The 22807-nt window shown below is 40.9% G+C and overlaps 2 protein-coding genes across 4 annotated transcripts in view; one reads left to right on the top strand and one right to left on the bottom strand.

Annotated features, from left to right (window-relative positions):
- Nucleotides 1-9546, top strand: part of rab3ab (RAB3A, member RAS oncogene family, b) — a 22291-nt gene extending 12745 nt beyond the window's left edge. The window contains exons 1-5 of one of the 3 annotated variants that reach the window (XM_037974244.1): nucleotides 1056-1207; nucleotides 1777-2001; nucleotides 5361-5479; nucleotides 5885-6009; nucleotides 6415-9546. In XM_037974244.1, coding sequence (XP_037830172.1) covers nucleotides 1777-2001; nucleotides 5361-5479; nucleotides 5885-6009; nucleotides 6415-6605 — 660 coding nt within the window. In that variant the 5' untranslated portion in view covers nucleotides 1056-1207 and the 3' untranslated portion in view covers nucleotides 6606-9546. Of the gene's footprint in view, nucleotides 1-1055; nucleotides 1208-1331; nucleotides 1463-1776; nucleotides 2002-5360; nucleotides 5480-5884; nucleotides 6010-6414 lie in introns of those variants that run through there. The other 2 variants (XM_017413536.3, XM_017413537.3) reach the window with 2 other exon arrangements.
- Nucleotides 9547-11362: 1816 nt separating this feature from the next.
- On the bottom strand, nucleotides 11363-13333 carry jund (JunD proto-oncogene, AP-1 transcription factor subunit). The gene has a single exon (XM_017413318.3). It carries the CDS (start codon nucleotides 13146-13148, stop codon nucleotides 12333-12335), a length of 816 nt encoding a protein of 271 aa, XP_017268807.1. The 5' UTR covers nucleotides 13149-13333; the 3' UTR covers nucleotides 11363-12332.
- Between the last annotated feature and the right edge of the window lie 9474 nt (nucleotides 13334-22807).

Below are 22807 nucleotides of genomic sequence, written 5' to 3'. Positions count from 1 at the left end.
GAAGAGTACTGGGAGCTGTGGGTATTTATGGGGACCAGAACAGGTGAAACAGATGACTGTGATTACTTGGGCATGGTAATATGGGCGTGGCTTGAACTGTGGATGAGTGGAAAATTACTTGGCTGTGGCATGACTGGAAGCAAGAGGCGTGGCAGGAACAGATGGAGCTGTGACAGTTTTTATAAAAAAACAGCTACATTTTTTTGAGTTCAGGGATTAAATCAATCTAAAAATGTGGTACTCCTTAGGCACTTTTACAAATATCATTCAAGCGGGCTTTCTGGCCACTTTTAGTACGCTGAGCGCCTTTGAGCCGCTAAGCGAGGTAGTCACAGAGCTGTAACAGTCAACATGTGAGTAGGTAAGCCCGCTCTGCAGCTCAGTGATGTGTGTAGTGATGACATATGGTCTGTGCCACGGGATTTAAAAGCCTAAACAGCAATAAACAGATCTTTACAAGAAGACGTTTGACGATGATGACGAGGAGCAACTTTAGATTTTGTTTAACCACAAGAGTTAATTTGTCATGTGTTGAAAATGATATAAGAAAGAGAAATTTTGTAATTTATTTGTAAGTGGTGTCCATGGGGCAAGCCCTGACTTACAGTATTTGTCAGACTTTTATTGTGACCAGTTTATGATTTCACACATTCATGCCTCAGTTTGAGCCAGATGAGAAGCTTCTCTGCAGGTACAATGAAAAGAAATGATAAAAAATAAATCAGCTCTGAAACTCTGGATAAACTAAAACAGTCCAAACATAACTCATGGAAGTCAGAACATCAAGAAAACAAAACAAAACCCAGAGATCATGCTCTGTATTTAAAACAGATACACTAGATTGAGTTTCCATCTGAGGAAACTGTTGTTTGCAAGTGTGTCGGACAGATCTAAAGTTACAGCCGTCGTGGGTGGTTGTCGGTGGTGCCACTGTGGGTGTGGCTATCAGGTTGCATCTTTAATGAACTGCAACTTAAGCTGTCAGCATAAGATTCCCATCAGGAAGGATGCATCTTCAGTTTTTAGGAGACTCAGCTCCAAACATGTGTCTGCATTTAAGTGTTTGTCTGGTAAATGTTGGCACCACCTTGTTGCTTCTCATCCATGTTGTATTCATATACTGTTCATGCGTCGCTAAAATGAGTTCCTGAGGGCTGCAAAAGCACAAGTTTCAGCTTGTGAATAACCTGCTCCAAACAAACTTACAGTAAGTGATGCTGAATTATTCTTCAGACATTATTCTTCAGACGTTGTGACTGATTGCCTCTAGAATTTTACCGGGGAGTAAAAACTCACATTTGTTTTCAGATTTTCTGCTGACTCTGCAACGTGCTGCTTTGATTAATATCAAGGAGGCAAATGAAACAACTTTTCAGACCAACTAGTTCATCACTGTCGACTGTTATGCTGAGTCGAACAGAAGCTGCAGGAATCTCATAGTTTCTCTGAACCCTCATTAATGGTGGGAACTTTTCTGTGCGACAGCTCTACAGTCTATACTCTATGTGAAAAACAAATCAATAACACTGTTTTTGTTGTTTTTGCTCAAAAAAATGATTAATCAGTCATCAGTCCTGATCATAAATCACTACAGCTCTAGTCTGCATCCACAGTGTATTTTACTATTTTTTGTGTTAATAATTGCTTTCCTGCACATGACTTGTCTTTCTATATTGTCAATATGAGCGAGATCTTTCAAAGACAAAAAGGTTGCACAAGCTGTGATCACCAAAAGGATTTAATACAAAGACTTTTTCTTTTCTCCGTTTCCACCAGATGGCCTCGGCAACAGCAACCTACGGGCAGAAGGAGGCTTCTGACCAGAACTTTGACTATATGTTCAAGATCCTGATCATCGGAAACAGCAGCGTGGGGAAAACCTCCTTCTTGTTCCGCTACGCCGACGACTCTTTCACGCCGGCTTTCGTCAGCACGGTGGGGATCGACTTCAAGGTGAAGACCATCTACAGGAACGACAAGAGGATCAAGCTTCAGATCTGGGTAAGACGAGCGCGAACAAGAGGAGAAATGTGCAATTTTAGGAGTTTTGGTCTAAGCTCTCTTTTCTCTGATTCCACGTCGTTTAATCTTAACAAACGTGTGTAACATCATGAAGGATTTCTTGCAGGTATGAACCACATACAGGAAACCTGTTGTATCCCGTCTGTCATTGTCAGGTTTCGTGCTCTGCCCTCCAGTGTGTTTGTTCACAAAAGCTGGATTAGAGTACAAGTCAAGACAGGTGTCTGGTTATGGTTAGCTGTGTATTCTCGTGTATTTTAATGGGTTTTAATAATGCAGCAAACAAAATTTCAGGAGACATTTCCCGTCAGAGTCATCTGCTGCTCTGTGAAACGTCGCCCCGTGCTGCAGTTCTGTTATGCAAACTGTCCTCAGATTGCACTGAGCGCGCACAACGTCGCCTCCTCTGCAGCGTTTTCATTCGCACCAACCTTGGACGGGTAAAAAAAAAAGAATAAGAACAGAAGTGATGAGAGGACATAGCAAGCCGTGGCGATGTGTCCTCAGGAGTGAGCAGAATGATGTTTCCTCTGATGCTCTGTTGCATCAGGCGGTGGTTATAGAAGCTCAAGAGAAAACACTGAAAACAATAAAGAGCAGCTTGCAGAAGAAACAGGCTCCCTGGTGTCTGGTGAGATTCGGAAAACTGGTGTTTCGGTATCACATTGTAAAACAAGACATCGTTTCTGCCTTTACAACACACTCTGCAGCAGCCTGGGTGTGTGTATGTGTGTGTGTGTGTGTGTGTGTGTGTGTGTGCAGGACTGCCTCTGTTGTCAGCATTTGCCAGGTCTTGCCTCTGGTAAGAAAAATGTGATTAGCCAATCAGAGCACAGGAAAACGATGACTGGGTGCTTCTCCCTTCCCCCAATTACTACACATCTCCCTCAGTCGCTAACACACACACGCGCGCACACACACTTTCGGTCACCATCCCCCATCTTTCAGCTGAGATTCAAGAAGAAAATGAAAATTATTTGATCTCAAATGCAGTATGCATATTTCTTTTTCAGTGTGCAGCAAATGGAATCTAAGTAAACCTGATTTGTCATCTTAATTTACACACTCATGCATGATATCTCTCTAGAAACAGCAGTGTGTGTTTGTGTGTGTTTACCATTTCTGTGCATGCTGATTTCCTACACTAAAGCCAAATAATTATTGCTTTTTTTAATTAACTTGCTTGGGAATTTTTACACTTCTTTCATACTGTTAGTGTTCATAACACACAGTATGTATTAAGATAAGAAGTAGCTGATTTTTGTTTTTGTCTTGAGTTTGTTTTGATTTGGTTCTGATTTAGATCCTGTTCACACTTGACATATTAATCAGATTACATCCTGACAGCGCTAAATACAGATGTGAATGGAACTGAAAACATATTCACTCTAGATATACTGATAGACTAAGAGTCCCTGTCTTCTCACATTGTTGGGAGTTGCAGTCAGCAGGAACCATCTTACAGAAGTTGCATGTTGTCGTTTTGTGACCAGAGTCTGTGCACTAGCGACGTGGTTCTTTAAGTCCTCCCTAAACCCCTGCAGACAATTGTGGTCTCACATGTGCTTTTTTTTGTGCATGAAATAACCAATTACCGCTTGAACGTATTAGAGAATTTTTTATTTGAACATACATCAGCAAAGTAGGAACTACATAAACCAACAAGAATCAAGACCTGAAAAAAATTATATGAGGTGTATTTTTATTTTTAAATAAGGCAATGTCCTGCTCGTTTATGTGACTTGGGAAGCTGTTCCCGTTCTGCCTGTATTTAAGTTTTGGTTTTCACTCGAACCACCTTCGGAGGTGGTCTGGACCCCTTTTATCCGCATACGTTTGGCAGTCTGAACGCAGCTCACCATCAGCGTACTGTGCTTCGCTGCAGTGGATTTTTTACAGGGTGAAATCTACAGTTTTCCCTTTGACACGGACTCTTATATTGCATCTGTTAGATAATTAAGCTCCCCAATAATACGGCTCAAACGGCTCTGAACCGTAGTTCAGATGTCTGAACTGTTTGTAGTTCTTACAGAAACTTGCATGTTTAACTCCCAGGTGTGAATGCTCTCAGACAGAGCTGACCGCTTGCGATCAAATCACCCAAGAGAATTTTAATGCCAGATCTGAAAGACCTGCTGCAGATGATTTAGAAGAAGTCCGTCACTGAGTATCCTTCACAGCCATTATCACAAATCCATTTCCCCGGGTCAGAACGTCCACAGTTGTTACAGTTTTTGTCTTGCGTTAAAGATTTTCGGTCTCTTTTTGATTTCTTCTTGGCAAAGCTAGCACAAGTCAGATGACATACATCTCAAATCTCCACCAAGCTTTTCTCCCATCTTGCGGGTTACCATGGTGACACGTCTCACATTTGTGACATTGTTTGTCGAGGACATTTGGCTGAAGTGTGTTTGGTTTTACTTCAGATGTTTGGGACTGAACGACTGCCGTTTGTGTCAAAAACTAGCATCACGAAGTTCTGATCAGTTGTGTTGCTTTGTTTCATAAATATTCTCATTTATTTGTATTTTTTTGGGGTTACATCTTTAGTTCACACTGAGACCTTTTCACCAAGTCCCTGCTCCAATTACTCTGCAGCATGACTCAATTTTATTGAGATTTGACACACATAATTCCATTTATTTGCAGTCTGGGTGCAGTAAATTATGCTAAATAGAACTTAAATAAATTTCCAGTTTATTATTATTTATGTAATAAGACTTTATATATTGTCTGATGAAAAACCAACATTTTTTTTACTGTCTGCTTTCCTGAAATGTTCTGCTTTAGGCCTCGTGGTGAGCACAAAGCTGAGTGTTCATTATATAACACCACTCTGTCTACCTACACGGAAAATTTAGGTATGAAACTAATGCTCTTATCCCGCTCAGCCTGCAGCATGAGGGGATGAGTGCAGAAGGGTCTAAACTGCAGTTACAGAACAATAAACCCTACAGTGTATGTAGATCGTAAAGGTCGGATACAGGTCTCTAAAATAGATGTCATGCAGGTTGCTTTTATCTCGAGACTGATCGTGTGTGACTGAGTGCAGACATTCAAAGCAAATTTACCTCCATGCTATAATTTATATACATACTGTGCTGTCTGGATGGTATGATTTCCTGGAGCGTGTAATTGTGTTGACTTAGTTCAGTGTTAAGACTTTAAGTAGGTGAAAACAGCTGCGCTTTCTCCATAAACCCACCGTTAATCACCCATAAGGTTTACATATTAACACATTTTATCTTGTTTAAAATGTTGAACAAGAACAGCGACTGTCTGTGAGTTATATAAACTTCCAACAGAATTGTGTTTTGTTTTGTTTTTTTGTCTTCCAGGACACGGCAGGGCAGGAGCGTTACCGCACCATCACCACAGCTTACTACCGAGGAGCCATGGGCTTCATCCTCATGTATGACATCACGAACGAGGACTCCTTCAACGCCGTCCAGGACTGGTAGGTTCTTGTCTGACGGACAGTTTGTAAGCTGACACCCACCTGCGAGAGGGAGTGATGGATAAAATGGGATCGAGAAAGTCAGTTTAGTCTGGAAATAGACACAGAGATATAGATAAAGTAGCTGACAGAAAATCAAGGCGGATGGTGCAGGTCAGGTTTCAGGATGTTTTTAAGAGTCTTAAATATCTGCTTCCTTTTTCAGAATCAGATGCTGCAGGATAATGGCTGAAACACCAAGTTTATTTTCTTTCTTTCACTCTGTTTGCTCCATCTCTTCTCCTAAGCTCTAATTTGCGTGTTCTCCTCGTGTTTGAATGATATCCCCTCGTTGTGGCTTAAAACAGTGATTCCAGCTCTGCAGCCTTTTGAGTTTCCGCTCTCGTTGGATGTGCTTGTTTCCAGGTCGACTCAGATTAAGACGTACTCTTGGGACAACGCCCAGGTGCTGCTCGTAGGAAACAAATGTGACATGGAGGACGAGCGGGTGGTGGGCGCAGACAGGGGCCGGCAGCTCTCCGAACATCTCGGTGAGCTCGAACTCTTAACCTCTGTGTCCAGCTATTAATTTAAGAATTTTACAAGTTGCATTACAGTGTTAATAATTTAGTTAGAAAAAAGAAACCTTCACATCTAAGATAGCTTTCGGATGCAAGTCCTCTGAGGGACATGTAGTTAGTATTTGTTTACATTTTTAACTTCACCTTCTTTTCATTGTTACTAAAGTGCAATTCATGATAAAATGTTTCATTCAAAGGAGCTGCTTCATGAATAGTATGAATTAGAAACGCCTACAAGGTCCTGTTTGGACCCATGTTGCATCTAAAGTCAGGGAAAATTTCCTGGAAGATGTCCTCTGTGGAGCAGTAATAACTTTCCAGCAGAAATGGTTCTTGACCTCTCTGACCCTCTCCCTCGTCCTGTTTCTCCTACAGGTTTTGAGTTCTTTGAGGCCAGCGCGAAGGACAACATCAATGTGAAGCAGACCTTTGAGCGCCTTGTCGACATCATCTGTGAAAAGATGTCCGAGAGCCTGGATGCTGGTGATCCCGCCATTACTGGGGCCAAACAGGGGCCCCAGCTGACAGAGCAGCCCGCCCCTCCTCACCAGGACTGTGCATGTTAAAGCTGACTCTTTTCCTTAACCCTTTCCCTGCTGTCTTTTTTTCCTCCTTCAGCTGGACTCCGGGTCCTTGGATCCTTCCTTCGTCGCCTTTCTCCACTTCTTCTCCTGCTTCTTTTTGCTTCATTGGTTGTTAATCTCAAGAGCCAGGCTGCAAAGTGTCTGAAAGGCTACAAGCTGCAGGTGGTCACACATTTTACAGGCGTTTGCATCTGGTTTATTTGCATAAAGGGGTTATTTTTATCGGCGAAGGTAACCAAATCAGTAAAAACCAGAGCGTTTCAGACTCTTTGCAGCTTGAGTTCTTGATGACGGTTTCCCCGATCCTCAGTGTGGTTTTACAAGAAGGATTTGACGGCGTGCATCCTCAGAGTGCCATTTAAATCCTTCCAAAGTTTACAGTACTTTGTTTCATGTCAGTCAGATGTCTTGAAAAGATGAAAAACATGAATTTGGTGACCAAGAAGGCTGATAATCCTGCTGAGATATACATATATTAGTCAATTATGTCATTTCTTTGAGTTATTTCCCCCTGTTTAAACTTGAAATCTTCAGGAGTTAACATTTTAATTGCTCAGCAGAGCATTTTTAGTCTGCCTTTCTGTTTTATTTATTTTTTAAATTTCTTCAGCAAACGTTTATTTTGTATTCTTTGGTTGATTTCTTTTCTAAAACAGTGAGGGAGTAAAGAAAATAAAACAAGCTATAGCAAGGAGACAAAGAGCAAAAAAAAAAAATTAATGAAGAGTCATTTTATTTAATTATATTTATTTCAAATGTACATATAGATGTTGTGCAATATATACATATATGTAATATCTACAGGTATGCACATCTGGAAATACATTTTAAGAAGTATGATATTCTGTGAGGAAAGTATTAAATTTAAAAAAGTTCTGTGTTGTAGAGTTTGTTTGGATGTGTGCAAGCAGCTCCTCCTCAGAGAGGAACTATATTTCCCCATCTGTTACTCCTTTTAGTGTTGCAATTTTGAAAATTTGACTTTGGGTTTAGAAAAATCCCAAGAAGGGGTCTGAACTGTGTTCTCAGTTTTATGTTTATCATCTGAATCAGTGCTGTGGGGTTGACAGAGGTCGTAAAACGCCTCTTATTTCAGAATAAGGTGTTTGTTCTGGACCGTAACCGTTGGTTTGAGCCAGAAATGATCTCAAAATAAAAACGGCATAAGGATCTTTTTCGATGCGGTTTCTGAAAAGTCAAACGCTTACTTTCTCGTTGACAGCGCGGTCTAAACGTGTCATGGTTCTTGCTATCAATTTTCTAACTTAAAGTGAAAATATGAAGGAATTAAACAACATTGAGATATTTCAGGGTCTCTAAATCACATGGATTAGGGTTGGAGAATGGAAATAATGTTATTTTGTTGCAGGTTTAGGGTATCCTGTCTTTATCCCACACACTAAAAGCTGCTGGGTTAAAAAACATTCTTAGGTTAAATTACCTCTTCATGTTCTGCAGAGGCCATCGATTCAAATCAGGTGCATTGGAGTAAAACATGCAGGATGGTGGCCCTCCAGGACCAGGCTTGGACACCCCTGGTCTACGGGGTAATTAATCATCGACTGGTGGAGCTTTACATCTTGCAGGATTGACGTTCAGGTTCGTTGGTGTTGAGATTTTAAGAGCTCAACCACAAACAGAAAGACTCAGAAAACATTGGGACGTACTTTTAAGCATCATGGGAGTGTTGGTCCTTTGTGTGTACCAGTCACACAAGATGTTAGGTTTTTGTTTTGCATTCACAGCATCTGGCCTGCGTTTAATGGGTTCAGGCTGCTGGGTTTTAGTTTTGTTCCCCCTCTCATCGTTACCTGCAGGAAACCAGGAGGCTGGGAGTCATGCGGTCATTTCTAAATGTTGGAGGAAATGTGTTAGACAATGTGTCTCTTTGCTTGCACCTCCTCGGTGTTGCAGGGCAGCTTTGTGGACTCCTGCGGGCTCGGCGTGTCGTCAGGTTGTCTGTTTTTCTGTGAAAGGTTTGCTCAGATAAATCAGAAGCAGAAAGCAGCCGCGTGTTCGCCTCTTTATACAGCCAACAAGGTGGCACTCGGAAAGTGCTTACACACCTGTTTTATTACGTTCTTTTTAAAGGTTTTTTCTTATTTTGACCAAAGACGACTCTAAAAGTGGCGTCCTGTTTCAGCCTTGCGAAGCCAGAACGAAAGTTTTGATCAGTTTTCTGTCTTCGGAGTTGTAATAAAACAAATTACAGGTGGAGAAATGTAAATTCTGCTCATTTAAACATGAACGTCATTGTCTCAGGCTCAGCAGTGGCAACACATGAAATGCATTTGTTGAGGATGATGAACTGAAAGCAGTATCAGAATTAAAAATTAGTAAAAGATAATCACGGACTTAGTAAAGTTTTTGTTTTTATTTTAAATTTGAAGCAGGCAAATATTTGGACTGAAAGCCCACAAGAGGTTTTAGTGATTTTAATGCTGCGTATGTTTTCCTTTTTACCAGTTGTGACTGTTTTTGTTTTGATAAAACCCAAAACGTAGAAACTGTTCTCCTCTCTGACACGTCTTCCTCTCCTGACCTGTAAATACCTTTCAGTCACACGTGTGGATTGTGTTGTATCGACTCAGGCTTGCATCAGAAATCCAGAAAAAAAAAACGACCTGAGAAGAACCCTAAAAGAGCCATGTTGTACTGTACCTGCGTTGGTTTCTAAGGCCTGCTTGTGAATGAATGTGTCACTCGGTTATGAAGCGATTCCCGCTGCAGTATAATCCATAAAAACAGGCGCCATCGAGACTGTAGATCTTCTACGAGCACGCAGAAAACACCTGACTTCTTTTTGCTCCTGTGTCACTGCCTCCTCAGATCCTTTCAGTTTGGGCCATTAATGTGAGAGAATATGCTGTGGATGTTTTTATCTGTACTTTGTGGTAAAACAATAAAAACATGCTGAAAAAAACTCGACTGTTGTTTTGGCGTGCTCGTTCTGAAACAGCTAGAACCAAAACAGATTTAGGATTCATTGATTTCAGGTCAGAAAATCTAATAGTGTCAGTATTTCAGGACCTCGCCGTCAAAAAGGCGAAGGCCGGGAGTTAGCAAAATATCCCATGAGCCCATGGACAGTAATCCCAGGTTGTCCATCTTTATTCAAGATGGCTGCCATAACTGACCTTTAAAACACAAAACAAGTGTGATTTATTTTAATTAATTTTACAGATATTGAGCTAAAATCTGGCGTGGCGGAAGCTGAAACTGAGATGATCTCAGCTTAAAATATTGGGATTGGACTCCATTTTGGAGAGAAATACGCAAAGAAGGAAAAATATTAATCCATATCAGGAAACTTAGGGTGTGTTAATCTACAAAAATCAGCAAATAAATATTTGCATAGAGTGCTGCTGGTGGCTTAAAAATAAAAAAGGCACAACAAGGAAGTGGCTCAAGAAGGAAACTCTTAATGTAAACAAGTGGATTGATTTGATATTTAATATTTCTGTAATGAAAAGGATCATTTTTAGATCGAAGTCACAGAAGGATCTGGTCAGAGTGGTTGAATTGTGTCCGAAATGTAAGGCCTGATTGTTTTCCCTTCTCTGAATTAATCGCCCTTCACTGCTTGTTGTTGTTTTGTTTGTAATCTGAAAACCCATAAAGCATAAATAGAAAAAAAAAAAACTAATCTTCAGCACTCCTTCCAGCCAGACAGAGCTTCCCAAACAGGAATCGGACCACCCTCCTACATCAGGGGTGTCAAACCCAGTGACACAAGGGGGCCAAAATTAAAAATTTGGTCCTAGCCAAGGGCCAATCACAATCAATATTTATGAAAAGTTACGTAAATTAACCTTGGTTTTAGATGTATTATGTCAAATCATTCATATAGAAATATCAATGACCTTTTCTCAGTTACAGATTATACAGAATTTAGAGCAAACATACTTTAATGAACACAGACAAATAGATCAAACTTCAAAAAGCTCATCATTAGCAGTCATTTCTTACGCCTCACTCAGATTTTAAATTATTTTTTTTAACATTAAAGCAGATTTTTTAAAAATCCATCAACAAAAACCTGATCATACAGAAATTAAATCTATATATCGTTGGCTTCTAAGTCACTGTCAAGAGAAAACTTCACTAATTAGGCTCAGTTTTTTTAAGCAAAATAAGAATCAGAGACAGACTAAACGTTGTCTTGGGGGCCGGATGAAATGTTACAGAGGGCCGGATCTGGCCCGCAGGCCTTGAGTTTGACACGTGTCCTAGATGATTTGAGCATTTAAATCTTGTCGTTAAAGTGGCTCTATATCATAATAAAATGTCTGCTGAATCCCATATACACTAACTTTTATCTGTTATTAAATAAATCTATAAAAACACTTTTTCCTGTAGGTAAATTCAAGTAACACAAATGTTTCCTTTTATAGGTTTTTACAAGTCTAAACATGTAGACGTGATTTGGAAAGCTACTCCCTTCGTGGTAGGAAGAGAAATGCTTTTATTTACAGTTTAAATGTCTCAAATGAGAAGATTTAAATTAAATCAGAAGTTGTCCATCCTGTTATTCAGCTGTTTAACCAGCAGAGGGAGCCAGACACCAGAGAGGAGGAATCATGTGGAAATATCACAAACATGGACTTTTTCAGTGAGTTATAGTGAAGATCTGAAATGTTTAACAGAACTGAACAGCGTCTTTTAAACTCCATTTTGCTCCAAAACCTGCCCTGCAACCTGATCAGTACGCACACGGTGGCAAAAACAAGAGGGAAACCTTTTCGTTTTTAATTGCCGAGCAGCATTTAATTCAGAACACAGAGGCTTGAAGCCAGATTACTGTCAGGCTACAGGTGATAGCAACAGTCTGTGCAACAGAAACGTTCACATTTAAAACAAGAGCACGCCGAAATAGACACACGGTCCAGTTAAACCGAAAAAAAGGAGCGAAAGAAAAGACAAAATACACAAAGCTCGAAGATAATAAAACACTGAATATCTGGCACCCTTTGACCCCCGAGCTGTGGGCAACATTCGAGTTTGTCAAAAACATGCAAATACAGAAACACAGATTAAATAGGTTACACGTGGATATTATCTCACACATATCAAATGTGAGCGTAGATGCGTCATTTCTTTACAGCCACCTTCTTTGTGTGTTACAAATGTGCATAATCTTGTAGGAATTTTGTCTGTTTGGTCCAGCTTTAAGACTGCACACACAGCCAGTAAACATTATTAACATTATTTATTTTTTACAGGAGAAAAATCTGGAAATGTGTCATCAAGTGTACTTCTCTCCCACCCAGCAAAACAAAAAAAACAAAAAAAACACACATACGAGGTAGAACAGGGTTAGAAATATCAAATATACCCAAGGCAACTGTTCTGTTTATCTAATATATCAGTTGCTGATTGTGTTTCTGAAAAGCCTTTTGGGTGACAGAGATTTGCTCTTGGTGTGATCCACTTCTTTTGGGGGGGGGGGGAATCAACAGTAATAATAGCAATAATTCATCACTGCCAGAGTCCCAATACTAAAGACTGTTAAATAATGTTCTACCACGTATGCATTCGTGTCAACAATCCTAGTGGCGTTTTCTAAAAAAAACGAAAGGCTGATTAGTAATGTAGAGTCCGGCCGACGTGGCTTATGCGTCCTGCAGAAGGACACATCTACATTTAGATGAACCAACATGAAGGAAGTCTGTGGAGCTTATATGCTGGTCAGTAGCCCGGCTTGGAGGTCTAGTGCACTTGGACTTCGTGTGGCAGCAGCTGGCAGCCGCTGTTGACGTGGGTGAGGACTTTCTGCTTCAGCTGCGCCACCTGCTCCCTCAGCACGCTGGCCGTCGACGCCAGGTCGGTGTTCTGGTTCTTCAGCGTTTTGACCTTGTCCTCCAGCCTGGAGATGCGCTCCAGCTTGCGCCTCCGGCACTTGGAGGCTGCGATCCTGTTCCTGAGCCTCTTCCGCTCGGCCTTGATGCGCTCCTGCGTGTCCATGTCGACGGGCGACAGCGGCGGGCTTTCCCCGAAACTCTGAACGTCGGGGACCGTCTGAGGCTCCTCCTTCAGCGGCTCCGGCTGCTGCAGCGGGGCCGCCCCCAGGTGGTGCGACGGGGGCGGAGGAGGCGGGAAAGGGACCGTGTCCGTGGAGTAGTTGACCGTGGTCCCCAGAGGGCCACTTCCGTAACTGTTCAGGTTGGTGTACACCGGTAAGTCCGGCTGCACGGTCACCGGAGCCACGTTCGCGCCGAGGTCCAGGCTGCTGCTCGTCTGGCCGGTCCCGCTCAGCTGGTTCTGCTTGTGCAGGTCCTCCAGCGCCTTCACGAAGCCCTCGGCGAACTCCTGCTCGTCCGTCACCGTCTTCGGGTAGAGAAACTGGGAGCTGGTCGGCGTCGTGGTGACCATCCCGTTGGACTGGATGATTAGCCTCTCCAGCTCCGGGGAGGCCAGCTTGAGCAGCCCCAGGTCCGGGGAGTTCAGGATGCTCTCGGCGTCGCGGAGGTGCGGCTTCAGCTCCGCGTCGTCCGCCAGGGTCAAGTTAATATCCTTCTTCATCATTATTTCCGCGCGTAGGGACGATTAAGGCAGCCGGCTCGACGCTAACTCAGAGCGGCGTCCTGCCCATAACCTCAGGGAAACAGCCCGCGGTGCGAAATATCTGCCGCTGCGGAGCCCAGGTGACGGCCTCCCACTGCTCAACCGAAACCGAGTGTTCGCTCGTGCGTACCGCCTCGAGCTTTTTTAGACTGGTACGTTCCATTGGGTCACGTCATAGCACGCGCATTGGGCAGAGACGACGTTCTCCTGGACGTAATTTGAATAAGGAGAGCGAGCAGAGAGGGGATAGCGAACGGGAGGTCTCACTCTGCGCGCTATTTCGGCACCGGCAGAAGAAGTTGATTTTTACTGCGGTTCTTTTTATTTTATTTTTTTGTGGTTAGTTCTTTAAGATAATCGACATTTTCTACATTTGGAGGAAATAATATTGCATGTCAGTCATGTGATAAACACTGACACTGTTGCAGATTTTACTTCCTTTTTTGAGGAGTGTGTGATTTTCATTAAATCCTTTGCACTGTGAGCAGAGTAACTGGTTCAAATCTAGCTAAAGTGACCTTTAAAGAAACATTTCTAATTGTTTTATTTATCTTAATATCCAACTGAATAATTACCATATTTACCTAAGCTAGTCATAGGCACATATTTCTTGTTGCCAGTAATATTTTCCTTTTGTCAGTCAAAACACACTGAAACCTAGCCAGACCCAGCAGTTTATATTATACTCTCAAAGATAAAACAAAGCAGAATTTCTTTTGTTGTATTTCTTCTCTGTTGTGGTTTTGAGGAAAGAGATCTAATTGTGTTCCTAGCTATAATTATATAGAACTGTTTTATTGTTTATTTCAGATTCCTACCATCAAAACAGTCATTGTGAGGCATATGAAAGAAAATATGAGTAAACATATGATAGAAAAGAAGCTAAACTAAGGTCACTGAATTTTATGTCAGCCAGAGATGAATGAAAACTCAAAGGCATGGTCGAAACTCTCACTCCTGACTTGATGTTTTATTGGAAATGCTGGTTCATCCTTTTGAGAGGAAGCTTTCTCAACACTTTAACCACAGGCTAACGAGTGGTCTTTAGGGGTTTACCCGAAACACAAACATACAAATAACAAATGCAGCATCTTTCCCCCCTGAGCCCAGTCATGTGATTTGAACTCAAGCTCCTCAGTTTACTTTAAACTATTATTGTTGTCCCAGACTAGAGCGCAATCAAGGTCAAGAAGGAGGTTTTACTTTCTGCAGGGTCGTTTTTTTCTTGTTTATTTTTCAAATAGACGATCTTTGGTCCGTTTTGTTGCCATGGAGAGGAGGACTAAAGGACAAACACTGAGCCACAATGAGGTTTGACTGTTTCAGAGTCTGAGACATGTTTTCATGATCTTTAACAACAAGCAACTAAACACACACACTGACTGATTCAGTTCACAACAAAAAGTAACACTGTTAAACAATCAGTCCACTTTATTGTCCGTAACATTTTAGGAGACTTTTCTTTGACATCTGGCTCATAAAAACAACTAATAACCAGTTTAAAAATGTAATAAATAAACTTAAAACATTGTCGTAAAAACAGTAAAACACTCTAAGGTCCATGGTTCATTAAAACAAAAAAAAAACAAACATCACAGCGAGCATTAGTTGTCATTCTTTGTGAGACTACGTTTAAATAAGACCTTATTTAGGACTGCAGAGGGATTAAATTAATTTTTGGACCCGTTTGAGGGTACAATCAGTCAGGCTGGGTCATAAACCCGGATTGACTTTTATCCGGGTTGATGTCCAATTATTTAACCAGCCTGTTTGACCACCTGGCTGGAGGATTCCCAAACCACGAGACCTTGCTGGAGGAAACAACACCTTCAACAAGTGACCCGTGCACCAACTGCAGGGCGTGTTTCCTGGCATTAAAGCTCTTCAGCTGACGTAGGAGACGGAGGCGCTGTCTGGCTTTTTTGTAAACACAGTCATCATCGGGCTGAAAGGTCATCTCGCTGTCAATAATTCTTCCAAGGTATTTGAAGGCAGTTGTCTGCGCCTGCCTTTTCATGATAGAAAGCAGGTCTGGTGTTAGCTGCGCCCAGTCTACCTCCCAGGCAAAGCTCCCTGCTTTTACTGACATTAAGATCCAGAAAACTGTCGTCAAACCAAGCTGGAAGTAGAACAGACCAGCAACCAGAGCCATCTTGATTATATTAATGAGTGAGCAGTCTACCGTATGTTGTTATGCCGCAACTCGTTTGTGTGTAAGGGGAATAGAAGTGGCTCTAACACACAATCCTGTGGAACTCCAGAGTTCAGAGCCCTGCGGTTCAGTTTGGACGTGTTAGTATAGTCTTCATTTTCTGATTTAGCTTAAAATTGACACCCCAAAGGATTTGCCTGATCACAGTTTTCCGTAGCTGAAGCTTAAAGATTGCATTTCTTTATGATTATTTACAGAACAGAGCGTCGCCCCCGAAGCCGAACAGCTGAGGAAATGCAGCACGGCTGTGTGTTCAGAGTCAACGCTGGCCCAGATAAGACGGCTCACTTCTCCTTTAAGGCGTCAAGCAAGACGCTGCGTTTCTGGACATCAGAATTTGGAGAAGTTGAATCTGAAACTGTTTGGGTGTCAGCATTTCTTCTGGTCAGTCGACGGGTTTTGGTTTTGGGTTAGATCTGGTCTCAGACCCAGCAGCTGCAATTCCACTCACGAGTTTCTGTTTCCCGTTTCAGATTTTAACGAATTCACCTTCCAGTTTTGAATGAATATTTTAATAGTACTAACCCTAAATATAAAAGTCTAAAAACCTATAAAGACTTTTCTCCACTTGATGGACGATGACTGGGGGGAACATTTTGGGAGAGTGATTCCAGTTATTAGACAAGTGTGTTTAACTTTTACTGAATAAAGAACACACCCTTAAACATACCTTGGCTGTGCACACATATAATTTAAATTACAGTAAACATGCTCACTGATCGCTGAACATTCCTGAAATAATAGGCGTTCCTTTAATTTGTGTGTTTGCCTCCCTTGTCATGTGATTTTTGTTCTTGTAGAAAACTCGGGTTTGCACTGAACAAATCCTCTCATATTCCTGATGATCTGTAGTCAAACAAATGTGCTTTCGTTGCTTCTCCAGCGTGTGGAGGGTAACACAGAGGAGGTTTGTGCGTCACAGGTAGGCCCCGTCCATCGCTGCGCAGCTCTGTGCGGGCGGATCACATGGTACACCCTGTGATGTCACATCTCTTAACGCTGGCGGAAATGGAGGTGGAAATGTGTCTCTGGATGGGGTGGGGCAACCAACAGAAGAGAGATATTTTTGTCTGAAAGCTGTATATCGGTGAGGAAGGAGTGGGGGAGCTGAGCTGGAAAAGATGTATGAATATCCTCACTTTGTTCTTTAATTTATTACAAATGATACAGGATATAAGCGACATACATCTAGAATATAATCTGTACACGGATTATATCATTTTCCCACAACAATTTGTCTATCCAGGTCTCTGTATTTGAAAGAAAATTTAGTTATATTTGCCAACATAAAGCCTTCATAAGAAAACAAAGAACTATATTTCTCTACGGGAGCTTTTTAAAGCTAATAAAATAGATTTAGGTTGGAACAGTGTTTTAGAACTACAATAAAAAGTAGATAAATTTCCTCAGATTGCACTAATGTTGGTTGTGTAAGCCAACAATGTAGGGCACAAGGGAAAAACCTTTTAAATAAATGGCATTCTGCTCCTACATAACCATTCACAACTAAACTAAAGGCAAATTTTACACAAAAATTAGCTGTAAAGTCCATTTTTATATCTAGCTATGAGTAAAGGTTTTAAGCCAGGCATCACTTCTTATTATATTGCTTTTCTGTGATTTCTAAAAGTATTTCTGACGGTTTTTCAAGATTTCTGAAGGCTTCTCTGAGCTTTTCTCCTGGTTTTGGCTGCGTTTTTACCCTCTACTTGTACAATATGTGACAATGATGGGGCTGCTGTCGTCAAAAAGCCATTAGGGTACGGACAAGTTCAAGGGAATAGAAAAGTGTCGGATCTAAACACTATTTACAGCAGAAGAACTTTATCTGAAAGCCACATCTTTAAGAAATGGGAGAACAAATCTGAGAGATCCAGTATGTCGTAGCTTAAAGCTACTGTAGCTCTTTAAAAATCACCTTATTGGTGCTGAAATTCTCTTTTTATTTGTCAAACTGGGCTGTTTTTGGTGTTTTCATAGATGCAATAAAAGATGGAGCAAATTCTACTTTTGGAAGAAAAAAGTCCAATGATCTTGTGTAGACAACGCTAGTTCATCCTATCCATCCATCCATCCATCCATCCATCCATCCATCCATCCATCCATCATCCATCCATCCATCCATCCATCCATCCGTCCATCCATCCATCCATCATCCGTCCGTCCGTCCGTCCATCCATCCATCCATCCATCCATCCAACAAAACAATAATGAAAAAATATTTCTTTAAAAAAAATCGTCAGCTTCAAAGACTGAACAGATAATAAGTAAAAACTCCCATTATCCAAAAAGAAACTAAAAGACATTCAGAAAACCAGAAAAATATTTCTCAAAACCACTTTCAAATATCAAAATAATGTCTGGCAGCAGTGATCTGTACCACTCCTCAGTTTATTTAGAATAAACAAATGTTAAAGCTGATGGACATAAAGCTGAGTGTTTTAATTTAATTCAATTATTTTTATTGGAATGATTTGCGACTCTCAAAGCAATGAGCATATTGGGATGATATGAGGTTTAGTTTAGACACTTTAGCATGAAGTCTTTGGACACTGGGGACCCATCCTCGAGTCTTACTGTTTACTCTAGGGCTACAAGTCACAAAAATCAAACTACAATGGCTGGTTTAAATTACTCTCCAAAAGAAAGTGGAGACAATATGTGGGCAGCAGGTCAGCAAGTCAAAAACAAAACTAATAATAAAAAAAACAGGTTGGACCATTAAAAATACCAGTGGAATTCTGAAAAGCCCAGTTTAATGAAGGTTAATACACTTTTTAATTCACACTAGAGCCAAGAGTGAGTCAAATTTCTGCTGAGTTCTTTATACGTGAGTCATCTTGAATTTTTTTGGAGCCAGAAATCCTGTAATATTTGTCATCCTGGTGTCTGAATTTGGTCTGCATGTTCAGGCATATTGTAATGAGCTGTCAGGAATGCTTGGCATCAAGTGGAAATGATTCAACATCCACCGTGCCTAAAGGAAGTTATTGTTTTCTAATGAATTGAGCAACATGTGACGGGTGTGCTGTTTGTGTAAAAGCCTAATTAAAAACTAATAAAAATGCCCATCTGTCATTTCTTTTTAGGGAGTTTCAGGAGCTTTGGAAGCAAATGGAGCCGAATAGAAACACAAACAAACATTGTAGTTTGCAGATGGCCGTTTATAAAGCGCAGACTTGATCTTATTCAACAGTGTTTTAACACTTGCATAGAAAGTTTGTGACTTTTGTGGGTATGTGCTCTGAAAATAAACCTGAAACCTTATCTTAGATCTGATTTCCTTTGCAGCCCTCACCTTTGGCACACAATCATTCTAGGTTTATAGAAGTATGTGGTTCTGTCAACAGGTGTTGTTACCATGTGTCTTTCTTGGTTGCGTGTTTGTGCAACTAAAGCTCCCGTTTATTACTGCCAACGTCTGACGGTGAAGACAGGGCGGTCGTGTTTTTTCCCGTGTCTGTGTGTGCATGTGCACCATTAGTAAAATATCTCATGAACCACTAAACAGACTTTAATGAAGTCAGAAAGTAATCGCACGTTCAACCGATTAGCTTCTGGCCCAGCCGACTGACCTTAGAGAACACAAAAATGGCTTCAGCTCAGTCGATTTTAAATACATTGAGCTAATATTTGTTGTGGTAGTAGCTGAGAGTCATTTTTAACAGATAATCCAACAGATCGTGTGAGATCACACAGGTCATCGCACGACACTGCGCCTAATTGCATTGTCAGGGTTTGATGAAAACAGTCCAAACTCTGTCGTTTCTTATCTTAAAACGCTGCCAAGCATTCCTTCAGGGAATGCCTGTAATGTTTATTTAGTTTATAAATAACTTCAGAAAACATTTGAAGCATCTGCGTGCTTCACCAGAACGCCAGGATGGTTGTTTGACACGCTCGCCGCACTTTTTGACCTTTAAGTGATTGTTTTTTACCTCCCATGCTGGGCGACGGTTTTAAATGATGTGCTTAGAAAATTAATAGCTTTTAGTTCTAATAGAGCAGGGATTTTCAGATATATCACAACAATTAAAAACATAATGAAACAGGGCTCTATAAGAGGTCTTTTTGCTAATTGTTGTCTCCTTAAAGTGCACAGCTATTTACCTTTTTGGAGTTCAGTTATAGTAAACTAATGGCCACATATGGATTTATTTGTTTATCTTTTGTTAGTTTAATATTATAAACTGATGAGTAAAAGGGACTTAATTGTCCTAGATAAGACAGGTCTGTGTGTCCCACTAAGCTGCTCCATCGGGCCTGATGACGTAGTTTCAAAGTGTGGGTGAAGTTCCACAGTGCCGGAGGATGTAGGAACCCCACGCCTGACAAAAAGGTGTGTGTAATGTTGGTTATCTCCAAAACACACCTGTGAACATTCACACACACACACACACACACAGAACATTTCTCACTCTTAACCACAAAACCTCAAGGGCCCCACATCTCTTCACTGTTAAACATTAGCTGTTGTAAACAAAAACTTGGTAAATTTTCCAGGTTACTGTAATCTTTGAGTTGTTTTTCATTATTTTTGAGGCATAAAAGAAAATTACAACACATTTGTAGCTCTTGAATCAAGTTCTTACAAAGATTTGTGGAAGGAAGTTACTTGCACAGAGAAGTTTATTTGTCCTCACTGTAATTTTTACTAAGATTTAGTGTTTATCTCCATCTTTATCTCTGATAATCTAAAACTACACGTGAGCAGAGCTGCTGCAGTAATTGTAAAGTCTCTAAAATCAGCTACTTTTTAATCTCACTATTTGAGGAGAAAACCAGAATCAGTTTCGCTTTCTTGAGATCCGTGATTCTGAAGCGAATGAGGTCATTTTTGAATATCTGATGAATCTCAAAGGGAGGTTTCCATACATTTTCCAGCTCAGATTTGAAACTGAGAAATGTAAATCTTATTTCATGGAAAGTTTTGCTACAGTCTCATCATCGCTCAGGTCTTGTTTTGTATGATAAATGTTACCACAAAGACTACAAAGAATGCTTTTTATCTGACAGCCACATGTTTAGTTGTAGTGTATTTAGAGCTAACAGATGTTTTGGATTGTCGGTAAATAAAGTTTTTGAAGAGAATGTGGGCGAATAAATGGTTAAACCCCCACATCCGAACCAAACCTGTGCTGCTGCTGCAGTGCTGCGGTGGATCAGTGGTTTGTAGAACAAATCTTTGGGGCGTGATCCCTGGGTTTTATCGTTCCTGTGAGATTCTATCAAGTCCCACCGGCAGATTATCTTAATCACTCATAGGTTGGCAGACAACATGGACGGATCAAACTGTTTAATAAGTAATGTGGGTTAGCAAAGAAGTTAACGAGATTTGTTGCTGTTTTATGAGTGATTTATGTGGTTTTAGATATTAGTCCGACACGTACGACTTTTATCAAAACCAGAACCATCATTACTCTCCTTCATCACTGTTAATGTTTGTATTTAATGCTGGTTTTATTTAGCTTTTTATTAAACTTGCTGCATGGCTGCACTTTCTTTTACTTTTCCTTATTCCTAATATGGCTGATTATGAATCACGTAAGCATCCTCATGTTCTTTACCCACATTTCACCTGGACTGTTCAGTCGACCCACACAGGGTACCGCAGCTTGAATTGGAGGCTTGTACTTCCGTATTTATTTATTTCACGGTCATCTGATGAATCATAGCAACACTTTGCTTTAAATAAGCCGAACACGAGATTTAAGACAAATTTTAATTTGATATCCAGCTGTTAAAAGAACAAACCTTCACTCTTAGCAAACTGGAAGTGATTCATTTTTTGTGAGTTAACGTTAAAAAAAAGGGTGTATAATTGCCGCCAAGTATTTGTAAATTTGTATGTATATCAAGTGGAGCTTGTTCATGAAGGAAGTTTTCACATTATTCAAACTACATGGCTGAAGTGGACAAAAATAACATAACAGTAAAATATTGTCCGTGCTTATGTGATCGAGCTATAACCTGCTTGTCTGCTTATTATAATTAGAGTAAAGCTTTAATGTTAGCTTTTTGTTTTCAGTTTTCGTCACTAACCTAGAGGCTAAAAATGGTAAAAATGCTGTGTGAAATAACGAGGCCCAGCTCTCAGCCATATTTAGCTCCTGCTTGCAGCTTCAGTTTACTTATTAAATGATACTGAGTAAAAAAAACAAAACGTTTGGCGAACACCTCACCTGGTGGATCTGTTGAATGTTTTAGCTTTTTAATAGTTTGCTTCCAGCATGTTTATGGTTTCCATATTACTTTCATGAGCTTACTCTCTGAAGGATGAGTAATGTGTGATATCTCCCTTTGGTGACAAGATCGCAGGTAAAGAGTCACACAAAAAAAAGAGCAGGATTACTCACACTTCCACAAACTATACCAGCTTAGCTTGGAGGAACAAAGCATGCCTTGGCGTGGACAGTATTTCTGAGAAACAAACGGAGGGAGATGTGCACAGCATGGGGAGAGACATTTCCGGGCAGGCAGGAATTAAATGAGCTTCCATAAATATGTTTGGCAGCTTGGTATACTTTGTGCCCACCAGTAAAAATAGACCTTTTTCCCAAGGGAGTGATGACGTCTGCAGCCTGCCTGCATCACCAGCCACCAAGTCAGCTTCATCCTCGTGCTAGAAGAGCAGAGACGGGGAGTGGTGGGGGGGGAGCATCAGTGATCGCCATGGTAACATGTGCAGAGTGACGCAGGTAAAAGCAATACAAAGAAGGAGAGGTAGCGATTGGCTGCCAAGTGCAGTGGAGTTTGTATGTGGAAGAGATGTGTGGGTGGTAAGGAGGAGGAGGAAAACTCAACAGCCCAGCACTAAGATTAGCTCTCACACTGCAACACACACACACACACACAGCCCAAGCTTGTTAGCATGGTTAGAAATTCAGCCAAGAAATCAGATGATATATGATTTGCCATGCTTCTCTAACACTGACTTCAGAGGCAGTGGAAAATGGGGTTATTTTCCTCCCTCTTGAATGCTATCTTGGATATGTATGCATGGAAAAGATGTGTTTTCCTCTCATTCCGAGAGGAAAATATTCACCACATAAACTCAAAGTGACCGCACATTAAATTTAGGTGGAAGAGAAATGGACTTTTGTGGCAGTCCTTCTTTTTTGGACACTGCAAAGGTTGTTCTTCTCGTCAGTGGCTGACATAAGGACACACAAAACACAACATACGAGGCGGCGTACAAATCTGTTGTATTTTCATGTTATATTTTGTACCATTCTATCCGTATAAAAGGTCACAACCAGCTTTAAATGACCCCTCATTGTTTGTTAAAGCGTGTTAAAGGTGTGGAAATGATGAAGGGTTTGGAAAGTAATTCCTGGTTGTTCTTGGGATCTTAGATGCTGACCTGAGTGTGTGTGTGTGTGTGTGTGTGTGTGTGTGTGTGTGTGTG

The sequence above is a fragment of the Kryptolebias marmoratus genome, linkage group LG24 (assembly GCF_001649575.2).
Source record: "Kryptolebias marmoratus isolate JLee-2015 linkage group LG24, ASM164957v2, whole genome shotgun sequence".
In the NCBI taxonomy this organism is placed as follows: domain Eukaryota; kingdom Metazoa; phylum Chordata; class Actinopteri; order Cyprinodontiformes; family Rivulidae; genus Kryptolebias; species Kryptolebias marmoratus.
The sequence above is the reverse complement of the archived record's forward strand: the minus strand, read 5'-3'. Positions and strand labels throughout refer to the sequence as shown.

Bases quoted from the DNA above. Each gene is read 5' to 3' on its own strand.
- jund (XM_017413318.3), bottom strand. From the start codon at position 13,148: ATGATGAAGAAGGATATTAACTTGACCCTGGCGGACGACGCGGAGCTG.